This window comes from Siphateles boraxobius, unplaced genomic scaffold (genome assembly GCF_051911475.1).
Source record: "Siphateles boraxobius isolate OS27281-9 unplaced genomic scaffold, OSU_SipBor_1 56, whole genome shotgun sequence".
Lineage (NCBI taxonomy): Eukaryota > Metazoa > Chordata > Actinopteri > Cypriniformes > Leuciscidae > Siphateles > Siphateles boraxobius.
The window spans coordinates 3,970,001-3,987,559 of NW_027509182.1; the positions used below are offsets into that span (position 1 = coordinate 3,970,001).

General features: G+C 40.0%; 1 protein-coding gene across 5 annotated transcripts in view; it reads right to left on the bottom strand.

Annotated features, from left to right (window-relative positions):
- The window catches only part of fer (fer (fps/fes related) tyrosine kinase), a 45,302-nt gene extending 30,474 nt beyond the window's left edge, over positions 1–14,828 (bottom strand). Inside the window, exons 1-9 of one of the 5 annotated variants that reach the window (XM_077206462.1) lie at positions 14,351–14,470; positions 6,607–6,891; positions 6,237–6,410; positions 6,052–6,151; positions 3,255–3,438; positions 1,666–1,803; positions 1,089–1,208; positions 778–900; positions 288–376 (exon numbers count right to left, since the gene is read on the bottom strand). In XM_077206462.1, the coding sequence (XP_077062577.1) occupies positions 319–376; positions 778–900; positions 1,089–1,208; positions 1,666–1,803; positions 3,255–3,438; positions 6,052–6,151; positions 6,237–6,410; positions 6,607–6,816 (1,107 nt within the window). In that variant the 5' untranslated portion in view covers positions 6,817–6,891; positions 14,351–14,470 and the 3' untranslated portion in view covers positions 288–318. Of the gene's footprint in view, positions 1–287; positions 377–777; positions 901–1,088; positions 1,209–1,665; positions 1,804–3,254; positions 3,439–6,051; positions 6,152–6,236; positions 6,411–6,606; positions 6,892–14,147; positions 14,220–14,350 lie in introns of those variants that run through there. The other 4 variants (XM_077206460.1, XM_077206458.1, XM_077206457.1 and 1 more) reach the window with 4 other exon arrangements.
- Between the last annotated feature and the right edge of the window lie 2,731 nt (positions 14,829–17,559).

Below are 17,559 nucleotides of genomic sequence, written 5' to 3' on the forward strand. Positions count from 1 at the left end.
ATTAAGGCATTTATTACATTTGACAAGTCCCGTTCACATGCAGATTTTCTACATACTTGATTGTCATGTATTTTAATTAAGATTTTCAGGCCTAGCTAAATTTTACGAATGATTTTAAGCGTACATGTGTACGATTAGGTCCAAAAAGTGTGATAAAATATAAATGATTGCAGACATCAGCATAGAGTTCAGCTGGCTGAATTGGCATGAAGTACTTGCTGAGCAGCAGTGTGGCTCATTTCAGTTCGCAGAGGTGATTATATCAGCATCTCTTGTACCCAGCAGACCTTAAAGAATGTGCTGAAGCTGGACAGATCCTCATCCATCCAGTTCACTGAGCTCCATCAGTCCGAGCCCTTTCATCTTCACAGAGGTGCTGAGGTCAACACAGAGCGCTCTGCTCAGCCTAATGAATCTCTATGGAAACACTTGAGTTCTCCACACTTCACTACTGCATCCATTGTTATAGCTGACATGAAGAGAATGACCATGAATGGACATTCAGTTAAATAATGCATTCACTGAAAAAAAAAATGCTGCTTCATACTGTATAACTCCTGGATTAAAAAGACAAAACTAATGTAAACTAACATGGACATTGACGATGAAAAATATGATTTCATTTTCTAAATTTCTATTCAATTTTTAGCATTACTTTTTAAATATAATTATCTTGTGGCCTCCTTGGCAGTTTGCCTGGTTGAGAACCACAGGTCTAAGAGACGACATCCCGAGCTCATATCATTTGTGTGGTAGTTAAGAACTTAATTTTCTCACTCAGATTTCTTCTCATAGGTTTTGGTAGATTCCTCTATTTTGTTCTCCAGGTCCAGCATGAGTTCCTCTTTGCTGCGCAGACTTTGCTGGGTCACGAGCAGCTCCTCTGAGGTGGACTTCAGCCTGAGATCAGTCAAACACACACCTTTACCATTTAAACTGCCATATCAGGTCTACCACCAAAAATAGCTGTTGTCACGGAACATAGAGACTGTGGAAATAGCTAAAACTCATCAATGTTCAACTAACAATTATGCAAATTTTTATTAATATGTGATCTATTTTACGTGACTGAGAAATTAGCAACTCACATGGCTTGTAAACTGTCCGCCGTCAAATTATTCCACAGAATCTCATTTGCTTGAAGATTCTCTGTTTCGTCTAACAGCGTTGCATCAAATTCTACATTTGGTTCTTTGTCTTCTGGTGATCTGTTGAAATAGAAATTGTCAAAATTTGAAATAGAAAGGGGATGTCAAAGTACATATCAAATGTTTAGTTGTTTTTAAAAATGTTAATAGAATTATTAATAGCACTTGACAATAAGGTCTCATTTCTTCTCATAGTTCATGCATCAACTAACATGAACTAACAATGAGCAATATATTTGTTACAGTATTTATTCATCTTTCTTAATAAAAATGCAGCTGTTTAATGTTTGTTCATGTTAGTTCACAGTTCTTCTCAACAAATAAAACTTTTGATTTAAATGTACAAGTTATGTTGAAATTAACATTAACTAGGATGCTTTTGTTCATTGTTATTTTGTGTTAACTAATGTAATTAATTAATGATAACAAATGTAACCTTATTGTAAAGTGTTAACAAATTATTCTCTCCTTTAAAACATTATAATTAATTTGAATTTTTTTCCCACAAGTGCCTTACTTATAAACTTCGATGAAGTTGTCATACTCTGACAGTGGATCGATTTGGTCGATGGAAGTGTGTATTTCTTTGTGGACCTTCACTATTTCATCTGTTAATAGGCTGGTGATTTCACTGTACTCCTCCAGAATCCCCTTACTAGAACAGTACAAATGAAAATCATTGTTAGAACATTTATGAATGTGCCATTTCATTAAGATAAGTTAAAATATTTAAATTGTAGAGGTGCATATTGAAGCCATACTTAAATTCATACTGGTATGAATTTCTTTCTTCGGCTGAACACAGAAGAAGATATTTTGAAGAATGTCAGAAACCAAACAGTTGATGGACCCCATTGACTTCCATTGTATTGTTTCCCCATTCTATGGCCCATCAACTGTTTGGTTTCCGACATTCTTCAAAATATATTCCTTTGTGTTCAGTAAAAGAAAGAAATTCATACAGGTTTGGAACAACTTGAGGGTATGTAAATGATGAAATGATCTTTAATCCCTTTAAGATTAGAGATTTGAACAAATCTATTACATTTCTGATTAGGTAAACTAAAATCTACTATTTATAATTGTTTTAAATGAACTAACTGTTCCACTAGTCAGTGCTTCTGAACATGAAACTTTCCCCCTGAATGTATGGCTAGTTTGACCCACACTGAATGGTCAAATATAAATCAGTGGTGCATTCTAAATCAATCCCAGAAGGCTTTTGCAATTGTTTCCTTCGTGTGGATTAACCTCTACATCAGATTACTGCAAACTGTGATTAAAAAACAGCTTAGGAAAGGAAAAAACCCAAAGAGACTTCTGTTCTCAGCTAATCCTCTGACAGCTATGAGATATTGGATTGATGCTACAACATACAGTAAGGGTTCTGGTGGAGCTGAACTGGTTGTGCAAGGTCTATAACAAAAGATTTAAATACACATGGCAGTCCAAGCACAATATCACAATATATCGCAATACAAAAATGCATCAATATGTATCGTGGATAATGACAATATTGTGTATAATTCACCCAAAATGAATATTTCTGTATAATAAAGCCAGAGGCAGATCAAATTTGTGTCGGCACCACGAATTGGTTAAACGTAATAAGCTATAAACGGAGCAATTACAAGAGGGTCCTTGCACAATTAGTCCTCGGGCCCTAATTATGTCACATTGAAAGTGATTCAATTTATTGGTTTTCAACCATTTGGCTTAAAATGCCTTTTAATAATGTATTCAGTTGGTTTGATGCCCACTGTCATGCTTGCTCGTCATTTTGCCTCGATAGTGCTTGGCCCCTTATATGTTGCATGCAGCTATATTGTTTCTATTGTTTTTAAAAACAACAAGCTAAAATGATTATCTTTATAATAATCAACATGTTGCATGTACTGTAGACATGTACATTTATGCATTTAGCAGATGATCTTATCCAAATCGACTTGCAATGCATTGAGGGGATACATTTCATCAGTTCGTTCATTCTCTGGGAATTGAACCCATGACCTGGTCCTTATTATTGTTAGCACCATGCTCTACTGTTTGACCTACAGGTATAACTAGGAGAGGAAATAAACCAGAAGTGTAATCTGGTCCACTCACAGTGCATTGATCATCTCCTCCTGCATCTTCTGCAGGGAGTCCAGCAGCAGAGGCAGTGCAGTCTCATGGTGGTGCTCCTGATGTAGCTGCGCGCTTTTCACTGCCAGCACGTACTGGTTGTGCAGGTTATGCAGCTTCATGGTGGCTTTGTCATAGCGCTCACGGGCTTTCTCTGTCTCTTTGCCTGCAGAGGAGATGAAAGCAATTCTGGCGGTGAGATGAAAGTCAAAGGAGAAGTCTTCTGCTGAAGGCCTTTGAAAACTGCAGATTTGTTATCTGAGCAGTTATAAGTAGTGTTCATCCAATACTGGTATTTACTGTTTGTTTATACTAAGATCAAATTTTTTTTAAACTCTTCACATTGCTCTCCTATCCAACATTTAGATTGGTATAGCAGTGAATTCCACATTCAAAAATGCACTAAAACTACCAAAACACTTTGTGTTTCACACTTCAAACAAAACCAAGATGTAAACTGAGATTATATTTCTTATTTAATTAATTCCCTCAACAACTATATTTAAGAACCAGGTTTCCTACTGTCTTGGAAAACCTAGATATATGAGGGAATTTTAAAGGTGTGATTTCTATACCTGGAAATTTCATGAAATTAAAACTAAAACTTAAAAGGTCATGGAAATTTTTTTTATAGTTATGTCAAACCTCTTTAACCACTGTAGGGTCAATCTTTGTTGTCAAGCTCTAAAATTATGTTGGGTAGAAATTATTTTTTGGAAAAAAAACTGTAATCACAAATGACTACTACAGTCTAGTAAATTACCTGTTGTAAAAATGTAAACCCGGAATAACATTCAGATATTGAATCTTCTGCAATTACAGAATTTTATTTAAAATAAAATTAAAATATATATATATTTTTTTCATATATTGCCAGTCATAGTTAGCCATAAATAAAGTTTGAAAATGACAATTTCCGCAGAAGTACCAGATATATATTGGGTAATCATTAAATATTGTACAGAAGAAAGTCTTCGGACCGACATGAAGGCGAGTAACTGGAAACCAAAATTAGACAGATAAACCTACATTGCACGTCACAGTAATAGTTCTCCGTTCATCAGACAGACCTGAAAAATTACTCAAGATTCAGTAAGGGAGTTATTGGAGAAGTCCATAACGGCTGAGTGATTCACTGAGTGAGCGAGTCTGAGGGGCTTGAGCACTTGTATATTGTATTCAAATGGGTATGAATTCCACAAGCATGTGTAAACCTTTTGATTAGCCGATGGGAAACTGTTAAGTGTATTTTTCCTTGTGTCTTTATAATATCTGTGGATGCTTTTTGATGTTTTCTTTGAGTTTCAGATCATCGTTGATTTGCTAACAGTGCTGCCACCTGCTAGGGGTAATTGGATGATCAGCTGGCGGTCCTTTGGCAGAGGGAACTGTTGCGGCTTTGGGTCGGTCGCAATTATTTTACCCACACGCTTCATTACACCATCTCCCAGCATCAGAACCTCTTCGAAGTGCCTGGTTGAGTTTTATTTTTCATGGAAATGTACCCACATCTGCGGGTAAAGTAATTTTTGTGTGCGCGAAGCACTATAACTACTTCAGCAACCTCCGCCAGTATAAAGAAGGATTTGCTGGTAGACTTCGTCTGATTGAGGGGTCAATTCCTTCTATCTTTGGAGACGACGAACACTTCGGTAAGCTGTAAATAACGTTAATAAAAATAAAGTACTTTACTTTCTTAAAACACACGGTGGTCATGGTTTAGCAGTACCTTTGTCTTTTTTTTTTAAAGTAACTGTTACACGTCTGTAGCAGTATTACTGTTGTTGAGTTTCATCATGACAATGGTCATTTAGCTGCTGTGTTTTCTGATGCTTTTCTAAACGTAGCATATTATACTTTAGTGCTTTTCTTTAATTGTTTATAATATAACTTATATTTTGTTTTGTGAGTGTTAAATAGTCGTTGTAAAACATGCAGTATTGTAGTAGTGGGCATGGATGGAGAAGTTACTGTAAATACAGTAACATACCATTGCAATACATCCATATGAAGACACTGTTCTGCAGGTTCGTCGTCTTCATTTTCATCTCGCTCCGGGTCCGGCTCTGGCTCGAACATGTAAGGCTTGATTGACAAGTCTTCCGTTGTTGACATTTTGATAATAATGTGTGAATAAAAAGTTTCTGTTCCGCTAGATAATCGTATCTCTGCTATCAAACTACAAAAATGGCCGAACGCGGTGGAGTTGAAACAAGTGTCACCTCTGCAACCTGGAGACTAATCTCCGGGGGGGGGGTATGAAGAGTCTCATTTGCATTTAAAGAGACCTCACCAAAACGAGTTGCTCTCAGACGCACATCAGAAAAGGGGTCTGTGGAGCTATAATAATGAGGAATTCAGACCCAAGCATTGCAGTTCCGCTTTATATAGACCACAAATGTATGATTTATATGTAAAAAGGAACGATTTAAAAGCATATGTCCCCTTTAAGATATGAAACTTGCAGGATGTTTTAATGGTACAAAGACCTCTTACATGTCAAAAGATCAAGGAAAATTGGATTTCTCACATCATGACCCATTTGAGGGCACTGAGCTTTGGCATTTATCAGACTTGGGACAGTCTAACACATTTACTGTCGTGTGCATGCACTCTCAAGTGGCCAAGACTGCAAGCGTGGGTATTGGGACAGGCCCTCACTTAAACTGTTCATGCCCTTGACAGACTCATTAAAACAGGTTGATAAGAGTCATTTTGTTGTGAATTGGACATAATCGGTTTATCATTTGAGAGAACAGAGAATAAATAAACACTTTACCTTTTACAACGGCCTCCTTATATTTGTCTCTTGCTAAAACAGCATCCTTAGTTAACTGCCTGTAGGTGCATTTTAACTTCTCAAGATCACCTTTGGTTACCTGTGGGGAACAGAAGCCAAGTCAAAACTGATCCATCAAACTGATGCTCCCTGAAACGGCAGTGGTGATCTATACAAAGGCTCACCTTGTTCATTTCAGACTCAATCTGCTGGTGGAGGCTTTGGTAACTCTTCTTCACCTGCTGCTTGTCTTTGATCATCATGGTGAGGCGGTGGAGAGGCCCCGAGTTGAGCTCCTCAGCGTGACACTTCATAATCTTGCTCAACTGCTCTGTCTGCTGCACCATGTGAGTCCACGACTGATAACAACAACCACATGATGATACAAAACGATAGAATAAGAAAGTATGTGTGGGTGAATGAATGTGAGAAACAAACAAAGAGATAAAGAGATTGAGATGACAAGACAAAAAACAGAGAGAGAATGTACTGAGCATTTAAAATCTTAAGCATCAGCTACCAATAATGCAGCGGTGAGGACCAGAAGGCCATTACCTTGGAGACACCACTGACATAGTTGATCTGAGAAGAGTTGTCATGCTTGTCCACCTGCTGGCTGATGTTGAGCAGGAGCGATGCATATTCCTTGTCGCTCTTCACCCGTAAGGTCATGAAGCGCTTCACCGTCTCCAGCAGCTTCAGCTCCCAGTCCTGCAGCTTCATCAGACCCTCGTGGGAGTTGCGCAGGTCCTGGCCAAACCCCATCTTACTCGCAAGGCACGCTGTCTCTCTCTCACTCAATGGGGTGTCCCGCTCAGGTCTGCATTGTTGCTGTTGCTGCTGAAAGATGGTATGGGTAGAAATAAGGACTGGTTAGCTGAAGGGCATAAACACATGTGCCAAGTTGTACTCTTTGCATTCATGCTTGTTTCAAATGCTTTTGATAAACTTTTATACTATTTTTAATAAAAGTTTAAATGTAATGATGCTAAAAATGTAATGTGGCAAGCAGGACGGGGCTGAGAGCCGTGGGAATGGAGCGAGGACATTGGCGAAATTGCTAATGTGTGTCCACAGTGTGATTGCATGTCACACCGGTCTCGAGTCTCACGGAAGGAGGTCCGGAAGGATAAAAGGAGGAGTGACGACAGTGCAAGATGAGAGAAGATCAGGCCTGGCCTTTACATTGTGTTTTGTTTGTGTTTGTGCAGCAGTCATCTAGTCAGGGTTGCCACTTTACTTTCTTTTTGTTGTTGGTTTATTTTGTGATTAAAGTTGTTGAATGTTTGCCAATTTCCCCTCCTTGTTCCCTGAACCTTTAACATTCTTACAGAGGCTTGTAACCATCAAGCAAAAAGTAATAGCATATTTTTCTTAAATGATGAAAACATGTGCATCAAAAACGGTTTAAATTGTATTTTTCAAAGTGAAAAGTTTTTATACATGATGAATGATTGATTATGATTAATTCATAAATATCATTACAATTTTGGAGAGTCACACCACATTATATTTTACAACTTTAACTAATCTTGTGTTTTCATAAAAAGGTCAAATTATCTGATATTTTGGGTGCTTTCACACCTGCCTCGTTTAGTTCGGTTGAATCGCACTAGAGTTCGTTTTCCCCCTTGGTCCGGTTTGTTTGGGCAGGTGTGAAAGCAGCAATTGCACTCGGGTGCGCACCGAAAGCGGACCAAATAAGCGTTCGAGGAGGTCTCGGTATGGTTTCAAGCGAACTCTGGAGCGATTCATTTGTGGTGAGAACGTGATCCGACCTCGAAAACAGACCCAACTGCCAAAGAACTGCACATGTTTGGACTAAACCAGCTGCCGTAGTCAAACAAAATTATTATTTAGATTGTCAATAGCGCTCCCTTTAAGCCATGACTGACTTACCGGGTTCTGCACTCTCACTAAAATCTCATCATAAACACTGAAGTTGTCCGCACTGCACAGTGAATTTCTTATTTATATCGTGTCAAGACTTTGTTGTTTATGGGGGCATTTGCGAAAGGATAAAGCTCATGCTGATTCTGAACATACATTGTGAGCAAATTCTCTGCATGTCTGCCGGATTTTCCTCTTTGTTTACTTCCAGGAGTTCTGCTGGAATTTTCCCGCACTTTAATTCTGACCAATATAACTGCAGTTGTGGAAATATGTTCAAGACACATCTGGGCAACGAGTGATGTGGATGTTGTCACGTGACTGCATTTTGGTTCGTTTCAACAACTCATCAACTGATTCGGACCAGAGCAATCAGTGTGGTGTTAAAAGGAACCAAAACGCCTGAAAATGATACAAAGTATAATTTTTCACCCTTAGGCCCTGTCCACACTACTGCGTTTTCGTTTAAAAACGGAGAATTAAAACGAAAACGATCTCCGTCCACACCAGCGTTTTAGCTGCGTATTAGAATTGATCTCCGTCCACATTAAAACGACTGAAAACTCGGATCACGTGACCATTCTCCAACACTGTGCATGCGCGTGCCGGTGTAAACAGGAAACGGATGGACTATTCCTCAGATTTGATGAGGAAGCAAGTAACGTTAGCTACCTCTGCAAAGATTAGAAAATGTCGAAGACCAGAGTTTTCTTTTCATGGACCGCCGCTGCACACGGGAATTGTCATAGATCGCTCGAATAATAGTTTGCCTCCGGCGCATGTAGGCAGTTATAGCATTGTAAAATGCAGAATTTGCTTGCACAACAGCTGCTAACAAAGACATCAAAGTCAGTAACGCTTGTAATTCGTTATCCATGTTGCACTCACTAACATCAGCTACGTAGTCCAGGATGTTTTTGTTTGTTTTCTTCCGGTGACGGGACATGTGATGGGTGGCTGACGAATCAGGGAAGGATACGTCATGGGTGATGACACCCAATCATAGAGCCGAGCGTGACCTTCTACGTCATCGTTTCTAAACTCCTCCGTTTTGTCCCGTCTACACTAAAACGCCCTCCGGAGATTCAAAACGAAAAACGGAGCTGCAGCGTTTCTAAACTTCTCCGTTTTGGGTCTTCGTTTTTCCCGTTTTAGTGTGGACGGGAGGTGCAAACGTAGCAAAAGGTCTCCGTTTTTAAACGAAAACGCAGTAGTGTGGACGGGGCCTTAGTCCGCACCAGATGAACCGAACTACAGGTGTGAAAGTGAACCCTGCAGGGGTCCTCTCTATAATAATGGGGGATGGGGAGAACCTTCTGCCCAACCCCCAAAAGCAAAATGCCAGCGTGTGCCAGTAAGAAGGGTGTTGCCATAGTATTTTTACCAAAATGCTGTTTAAAGAGTAGAAAAAGAAAGTGCAATACAATTTTCAGTGATAAACCTACTCATAAAATAATAGTTTTTTAATAACCCTCTGTCGATCAGACTGTCTCTGGGCAGTAATGCATAAAATGTGGAAATACAATCGTAGTTATCACAAAAGCCCTAGAGCTAACAAAACACATTTGGCTTTCGTGAAAACTACAGATTGCCCTTACGCATTTTTCAAACAGTGTCGGAAGTTTCTCAGTCTAGGTAACAAAAAGAAAGAGTACACATTGTTAATTTACATATACTACCGACATTATAACTACCAATAATACAAAGCAGGTTAAAATTTGGAAAACGTACACTTTACTTAATGGGTAGTTTTACTCTCTATAGAAGCAACCAAATAAATACAAGATGATGTTTCTGTTAAACAGAAAAACCACCACCACAAGTGATTTTTTTTTTTTTAAGAAATTTCTATTTTACCAAATAGTCTACTTCCATTGCCTCCCAGTAGAAAACCAGAGACAGCTTTTTATCAAACAAGAAGTAGTTATCCAGTGAGAAAAACAGGTTTGTCTGGAAAAATATATATGCAGAAGACATAGACGACTGACATGTCACACTCAGGTCGTGTTCCTCCAAGAATCACACCAAAAACATGATCTGTTTACACCTCAAATCCACCTTGACCAGTCTTAAATAACCACGTATTAAAAGGAATCACAAAGCATTCTTACCTTGTTATCAGCACGTCTCCATTTCGCTAAATAACCTCACCCAACCAGTGCGTGCAAGAGAAACCGAGGAATATGGCTTAAACCAGTGAACATTCATTCCGGGTTTCATAATACAGGTTAATTGAATGAGAATGTAGTTTATCAAGTGCAAATCAAGCAAAAACAGACTTCCTGTATGACGACCGTCTAAAACCCACATGAGTGGCCTGTCAAGAAAACAGCCAGATCTACTAAAAGTCAATGACTGCTGAAACGAAAGTACCCATACAGTAACACAACACCACATTTTATGCCTCCAGTTCCTTTCTTAGCAACTAACGTAAGTATGAGAACAACTTCAGCTATTTGTGCCTTGAGGCTAGTGTGACAACATGCAACAATTAATGACACTGAGACATAACAGTACTGAACTGTGTGCTACAATTAAATCAAAATTCTTCTAATATCAAAAATGGTGACTGTGTTGGACTGGTTTACAGTCAGGGACTAAAGCAGAAGGTTGTTTAATTACTCAGATTAGTAATGTAGTTTAATTCTTCACAAAGCCCTTAATAACCTCCTTATCTAAGAGTACAAACCTTCTGCTCCCCTTTTTCCACCAAAGGGAATAACACTGGGTCACATTTAGCTTATAGAACCACCGATTCATTAAGAAGCTTACAGGAAGGCAGTATTTTTTTGAGGATGTTTGCCACTAAAAGTGATGAAGACAATTGAGTTTTATTGAAAGACTTACGGAAATCATAAAACTGTTTTTATTAAATGAGGCATACTCTTTATCATGAGATATTTTCGTTTGTGAGGGTTAAACTAAAGGTAGTGTTGTGGCAATATAGGCTACTTTTAAAATGACATTATTGCCATCATAAAAAGTGACCAAGTTAAACTTGATTGGAATATTTTTATTCTGCTTATCGATCAAAGTTCTCAGTAAACGTATGGTTTGTTTAAATAGTCAACCATTAGACTACGGGAGGTGGGTAAGCTGTGTCAGTAAGCCACAAGAAGAGACCAAAGCATACAGTGTTAATTGAATGTGATTTCCTGTGAAATGTGGTTTCCTGTGAAAATAACTATTCTGATAAACTGTCAAAATGACAACTTGTGACGGATATATTATGTACTTAGCAAGTTCATGTTCACATTAGGGCTGTTTAAAATAATGTGTTAGTTTCTGCAATTAAGATATAAAAAATATATATAAAAATATTTAACGCAATTAATGCAGCATCCATTTTTTCCCTTCCTAAAGTAGTTATGCTAATGTCTACCAAAAAGGTAGGAAAACTTATAATGCCCTGGGAATGTTGCCGTCCTAGGCCACTTCCACCTGGCTGTCTGCTATCGATACTCTTGAACAGAGTCAAATACTGCCTTGCTTTAGTAGGAAATACTTCTTAGCCAACTTTTAGTTAAAATTGTAGACTTATATTGTTCCCGGGTGCAAGAATTCAAAGAGTAAATGTTTAGCGGGAGAGAGGATCCAGCGAGTTTGTAGGCAGTTGCTTAAAGCGGCAAAGAAAAGTAAATATGGAGAACGGCGCGAAATTGGATGATAGCGAACACAAGTGTTCTAGGTTGAATGGAGTGGGAAAACTGAAAAAACTGCGGTTCCGTCAGCTCCTCCCGAAGCAAAACACCATAGCGTGCAGGTATGAAAGCTGTTGACATAGTGTTCCATTTTTTAACATAATGCTGTTTAAAGAGTGAACATAGTATGATACAGTTTTCAGTGATAAACCTACCTTTTTACCTAACTCTTTAAGACATTTTGGTCCGAAATAGTGGTCGACCAATATAGCCAATATCGGCCAGTTTTTGGCATTTTTTAATTATCGGCGTTACAATTAGTTTACCGTCTTTGTTTAGGCTAACAGTTCACAAAAAGGTTGAATAAAGAAATCAAATGGTAAATGAAAAGTATTACAGCACTTGCTTTCTATTATTAATAATAGAAAGGCCACCGCTATAATACTTTCTCATATTCATCCATGTGAATTGGACTCGGACAGGAGATTTCTGCTGTCCCTGGACAAACATGAGCAACAAACTTTAAATTCTTGATTTTAAACTATGCTGCTCTATATCCAGTTGGCCACTGTCAAATTCAGGTCATATTCACTGTGGCTACCTTTATTTGAGAAAATATGATTTCCAGTGGACAGACTTACAAGATTTACAAGATTTACTTCCTTTTTGTCCATGCTTTTTTACAATTTCTTTATTTGAGAAAAATACTATAGTACTACAGAATCAAGAAGATGCTCGTTAAAGTATAAATCTTTTATTTCACAGGTTTTCAAGTTTTATTTCATATTGATTCATTCACAAATTATGTATTTCTAATTTAGTAAATATTATTTAATACATATAAATTACTCTGCAGCATGTGCTATTTACTATCCTTAAAATAAATAATAAAAAAATAAACATAAATAGTGTAATATTATATATAACAGCTTTATATCCCTGCTCTCTAATATATCATCATATAAGTCTATTGGTTGACCATTAAAAATGTGCAAACTTGCGCGTTTCGCCTACACACAATGTGAAATATTTTACAATGTGAAAAGAAAACTGCAGAAGTAGAAGGAGGGGGTTCGACCAAGCAATCGAGCCAAGTCTAAAACCAGCTTAATAAAACCAGTAATGAAATCAATACCAAAAACACAGCAATTTCAATTTCAACGACAGCTCAAAAGCAAAAGCCAGGCCCATCTGTGAAAACACATCATAGAGCTGTAAAATAACCACCGTGCTGTATAATCCTCTCTCACCCATAACACAATTAGGCTGGTTAATGCACATCAGTGGGAGTTAAGCTCAACAAGGATTTGCTGTGTGCAACAGAACAGCTCTGTGGGGGCACAACTGCTTGAATAGCACTTCTGAGCAAACTAGCAGAGGAATGTGATGCGAGTCCTTTATTTGAGAGTCTGAAGAACGGGGCACCAAACATAACATGTAAACAAAGTCAGCTTCTTCTGGTGACCGCCATTGCTTTATGCTAACAATAACATAATGGCGTTCAAAGACACATACAAGTGTGTGTGGTCTTCAATTGCAATCCAGGTTAAATGCGCTCTGGATGTTTCTTACCACATGTTTTAATAATTGCTGCCATCTCATCCCAGTGGTTGTGACAGTTCTCCCACAGGAAATGAGTAGCATGTTGCTCAAAATCCAAAACACTGTTCAAATCCAAAACATTAGAATATACTTCCAGTTGTCAATAGCAGAAATTAACTAAAACAAAACTGAGAATAAGCAAAAGGACTGAGTTCATTTTCATTCTAGGCATGTAGTGTCCACAAAATATATTTGCACACTTGGTTTGTGTTATACATACCTGGATGAATTGCATTATACTGCATATTATGTATTATATTATAACAAATATCAAACCAAGTGGAATTTATTTAAAATAAACCCAGCACAAGCACACCTTTTTGTGGGACTTTAAATTATGAATGATGAACATGAACGTTTGACAACAAGAAGAAGATGGTTGAATAATATTTGTATTTATATATGTGTGTGTGTATATATTATATACACACACACATACATATATATTATATATATATACTGAATACAAAATCATTCAACATCTTGGCCTAGTTGTAACGTTCATCCCCATCATTCAGCACTACTACATCAGATCTTATGACATTACTGTAGTGGCACCATGGTACAGTTATGTTTTGTAAGGGTAATTCAAATAGTTAATGATCATTAAATAAAAGAGGAATTTTTCCCAATCACTGTGCAATGGGATGACCAATTTCCTTATGCACAAAGCCCTTCTCAGCATTCCTCCACAATGCACAAGTGACACAATCTGACAGAATAACATTACATACTAATAATATGCGATTGTTTGAGCTGGTCAATGTGAATAAACCGCACTTTATCTGGTTATCTGCACGGTCCCTGATCGTACCGCTGTTGTCAAAAGTTTAAGAAGAGTGACGGACGACTCTTTCTTTGATTTCAGATATAATACAAACTCACACATCCATATAACGTTAACCACCAAAAATAACATTTACTGACAGATGACAAACTGCAGAACACATTTTATAGGCTTACTGAACATGTTCATTGGCTTTCCTGTGCTGGTGGGACGTTAGCCGCTGCTAGCGCTGCCCTGCTAATGCTGCCTGGCCTTTTCCTTTAGAAAAACAGCTAAATAATTGAATACACACGCGCGTAAACGAGACTCGCGACAGACTAAACACCATTTACCTGAGAGAGAAAAATTGCGTATGTGATAGAACAGTTCATTGGCTTACTGTAATGGTGTATTGTGATATTTGTCCTTGTTTCCTGATTCCTCGGTATTCCTCTTTTCTTTGACTGGGGTTGGAGTTGAGTTGGGATTCGGGAGGGGTTTCCGCTCACTCCAGTGCTACCACAGGCTTATGACGTTTACCGCACGACCCTCCGAGCCCTGCAACAATGTGTGTCTGTGCGTGCGTGTATGTGTGTGTGTTCAAGAATGAGTATTTACTATATATATTTCAAAGTAGAAGACAGACAGGTGTTCATTTATGGTCATTGACACGAGTGGTGTGGAGGAGGCTTCAGAACGGCTCTTTTCGAGATATACAACTGCTAAAGTGATTGAATATCTCAGTTTTATACACTTTAGAAACAATTAACTTTAAGAGAGAATCAGTCACTCACTCATACTCTGTGTGTTTAGATTAAATGGATGCTCAGCAGAATGTCTGTCTGGGACACCAAATATCCGTAGTCTATTTTCAGAGTAATTATAAAAATGTCCTTTAGATGGTGCTATATCGCCTCATTCGTGGACTTGCCTTTCTCTCTCATTCGAAAATTAAAATTGTTGTTAAACCATGGTAACAACAAATTAACCATGGTATTTGTAGAACTGTGGTTATACAAGTGACCAATCAATCCGGCAAAAAACATGGTTCCCTTTTGATTTTGGTCACTTCAACATTGCGCCGGAATCTGACGCTTTGGGTAAACACCTTTCAAAGAGAAATAATGAAGCCTAATTGAATAACACTGTTGTTCCCTTTCGAGGGAACTCGCGCTGCTTCGAGAATCGACACATTGGGGAACGCCTTCAGCGTGACGCGTCTGAAGCCTGTATGGAACTAGTCCAATCTTGATTGGTGTTGCGTCATGACGTCAGCCGTGACGTCGCATGTGACGGTGAGCGGAAGCTATAAAAAGGAACCGGATCATAACAATGGCAGCTTTCTGTTCTTCAGCAAGCGTTCTATGTCAAACTGTCTGTCTTATTTGGTGTTGTTTGTTCGGTAAGGTAATAGTGATGGAAAAGACTAAACAATTCAGGCAGTGTGCATCCCCTTGTCCGCGCTATTTAAGCGAGGGTGACACTCACGTGCTTTGTATTGTTTGTCTTGGAGCGGAGCATGCACGGGCAGCGCTCGAGGGCGCTGTCTGTGCGAACTGTGAACAAATGGCCATGAGAACGCTCCGCTCCCACCTTGGTCTGTTCGATGAATCAGGCCAGGCCATTTTTTGGTGTCGAGATCGTGAGACAAGCCCTTCTCTCGTCTCTCTAGCCCCAATGTCCATATATTTTCTAACGTAATGGGGTCGAGGGAGGTATATATGGCGGCAGGTCGGGCTGGTGCGTGCCTGCACACTATGGGGCTTCTGCAGGCGTACCAGGCCGACCTCCTAGGAGGTGGACGACAGCGGGGAGGTCTCGTTCGACGACATCCGAGAAATGCGTCAATCGGTCGACCTGTCTCTCCGTGCTACCAAAGAGACGGCCCGCGCCATTGGCCGCTCTATGGCAGCACTGGTAGCCACGGAGAGACACCTGTGGCTGAATCTGTCGGGCATCGGGGAGAAGGACAGGGCTTTCCTCCTCGATGCCCCGATTTCATCTTCTTGCCTCTTCGGCGACGCAGTCGATACTGTCGTCGAGAGGTTTCAGGAGACAAAACGACAGTCAGCCGCACTCAAACATTTCATCCCCTGTCGTCGTTCCAAGTCTCATGGGTCTGATGCCGGGGGGCAGTCCCATGAGGCCACCGCCAGCTCCTCACACCAGCAGCAGAAAGAGAGTGTTGGTTCTCGTGCTCCCCCGAAAAAAGCCTGGAGCCAGGGGCAACACTCTCAGTCGAAGTCTTCCAGACCAAGGGCAGATCTGAGGACTGTCATCCAGGCTAGGAAGGCTTCAACGAAGAGGCCCTGACGTGTTGCGCAGGCCTCTGAGGGTGGTCCCTCCCGTGATCGAGCAACAACATCTCGCTCCTTCGCGGAGCCCTAAGGAAATCGATGTGTGCTTCCCGCCGCTACGTGCGCTTCGGGACACATCGGTTTTCAACTAACGCAAATCGCAGTGCCCGCCCGAAAACATTGCTGCCCTGTCGACTGTGTTCCCTCTCACGAGGCCTGTAGAAAAATTATTATGTCGGTTAGTTCCTGCCAATCAAGTGCTTCAGGTCATCGATATCTCAAACACAACACTCGAGGTCAGTCTCGAGAGGCTGATCCCCCTGGTAGATTATCTAGACGCCTGGAAGGGTCTTCGAAATATATCTCAGTGGGTCCTGCACACAGTGGAAAAGGGCTACAGAATTCAGTTCGAATATCGTCCACCAAGATTGAGTGGGGTGGTTCACACACTGGTCAGTCCAGAGCAGGGTCAGGTTATGGAGCAAGAAGTTCAGTCCCTCTTGGCAAAGGAGGCCATAGAACAGGTGCCTCCCCAAGAAAGGGAAGCCGGGTTCTACAGTCGGTACTTCATAGTTCCCAAAAAGGATGGAGGGTTACGACCTATAATAGATCTAAGGGTATTGAACCGGTCTCTGAGGAGATACAGGTTCAAAATGTTGACTATACCTCTTATCGTGAGTCAGATCAGGTCCGAGGACTGGTTTGTCACAATAGATCTGGAGGATGCTTACTTCCACATTTCCATCCTTCCCCAAAACAGGAAGTTCCTAAGATTCACATTCGGGTGAAAAGTGTATCAATACAGAGTACTTCCGTTTGGCCTAGCACTGTCGCCTCGCACCTTCACAAAATGCATGGATGCTGCCCTTGCCCCTCTAAGGCTTCAAGGCATTCGCATCCTCAATTATATCAACAACTGGCTCATTTTGGCACAGTCAAGGGAGAGGGCAGTTCAACAGCGAGATGTTGTTCTAAGTTATCTAAGGTGCTTACGTTTAAGACTCAATGTCAAGAAAAGTTCTTTAATTCCTCTACAGAGAACCACTTTCCTGGGGGTAGTGTGGGATTCTGTCACGATGCGGGCGCAGATGTCTCCTGCTCGTGTAGACACCATCTTGAACACAGTCACGAGTCTCAAACTAGGCCACACCATCACTGTCAAACACTTCCAGAGGGTGCTGGGCCTTATGGCAGCGGCATCCAACGTAATTCCTTTTGGTCTGCTGTACATGAGGGCCCTGCAGTGGCTGGCTCAGAACCAGAAGGTTTTCCCCGAGGGGCAACCCTTTTCGCACGATCAAGGTAACGCGCA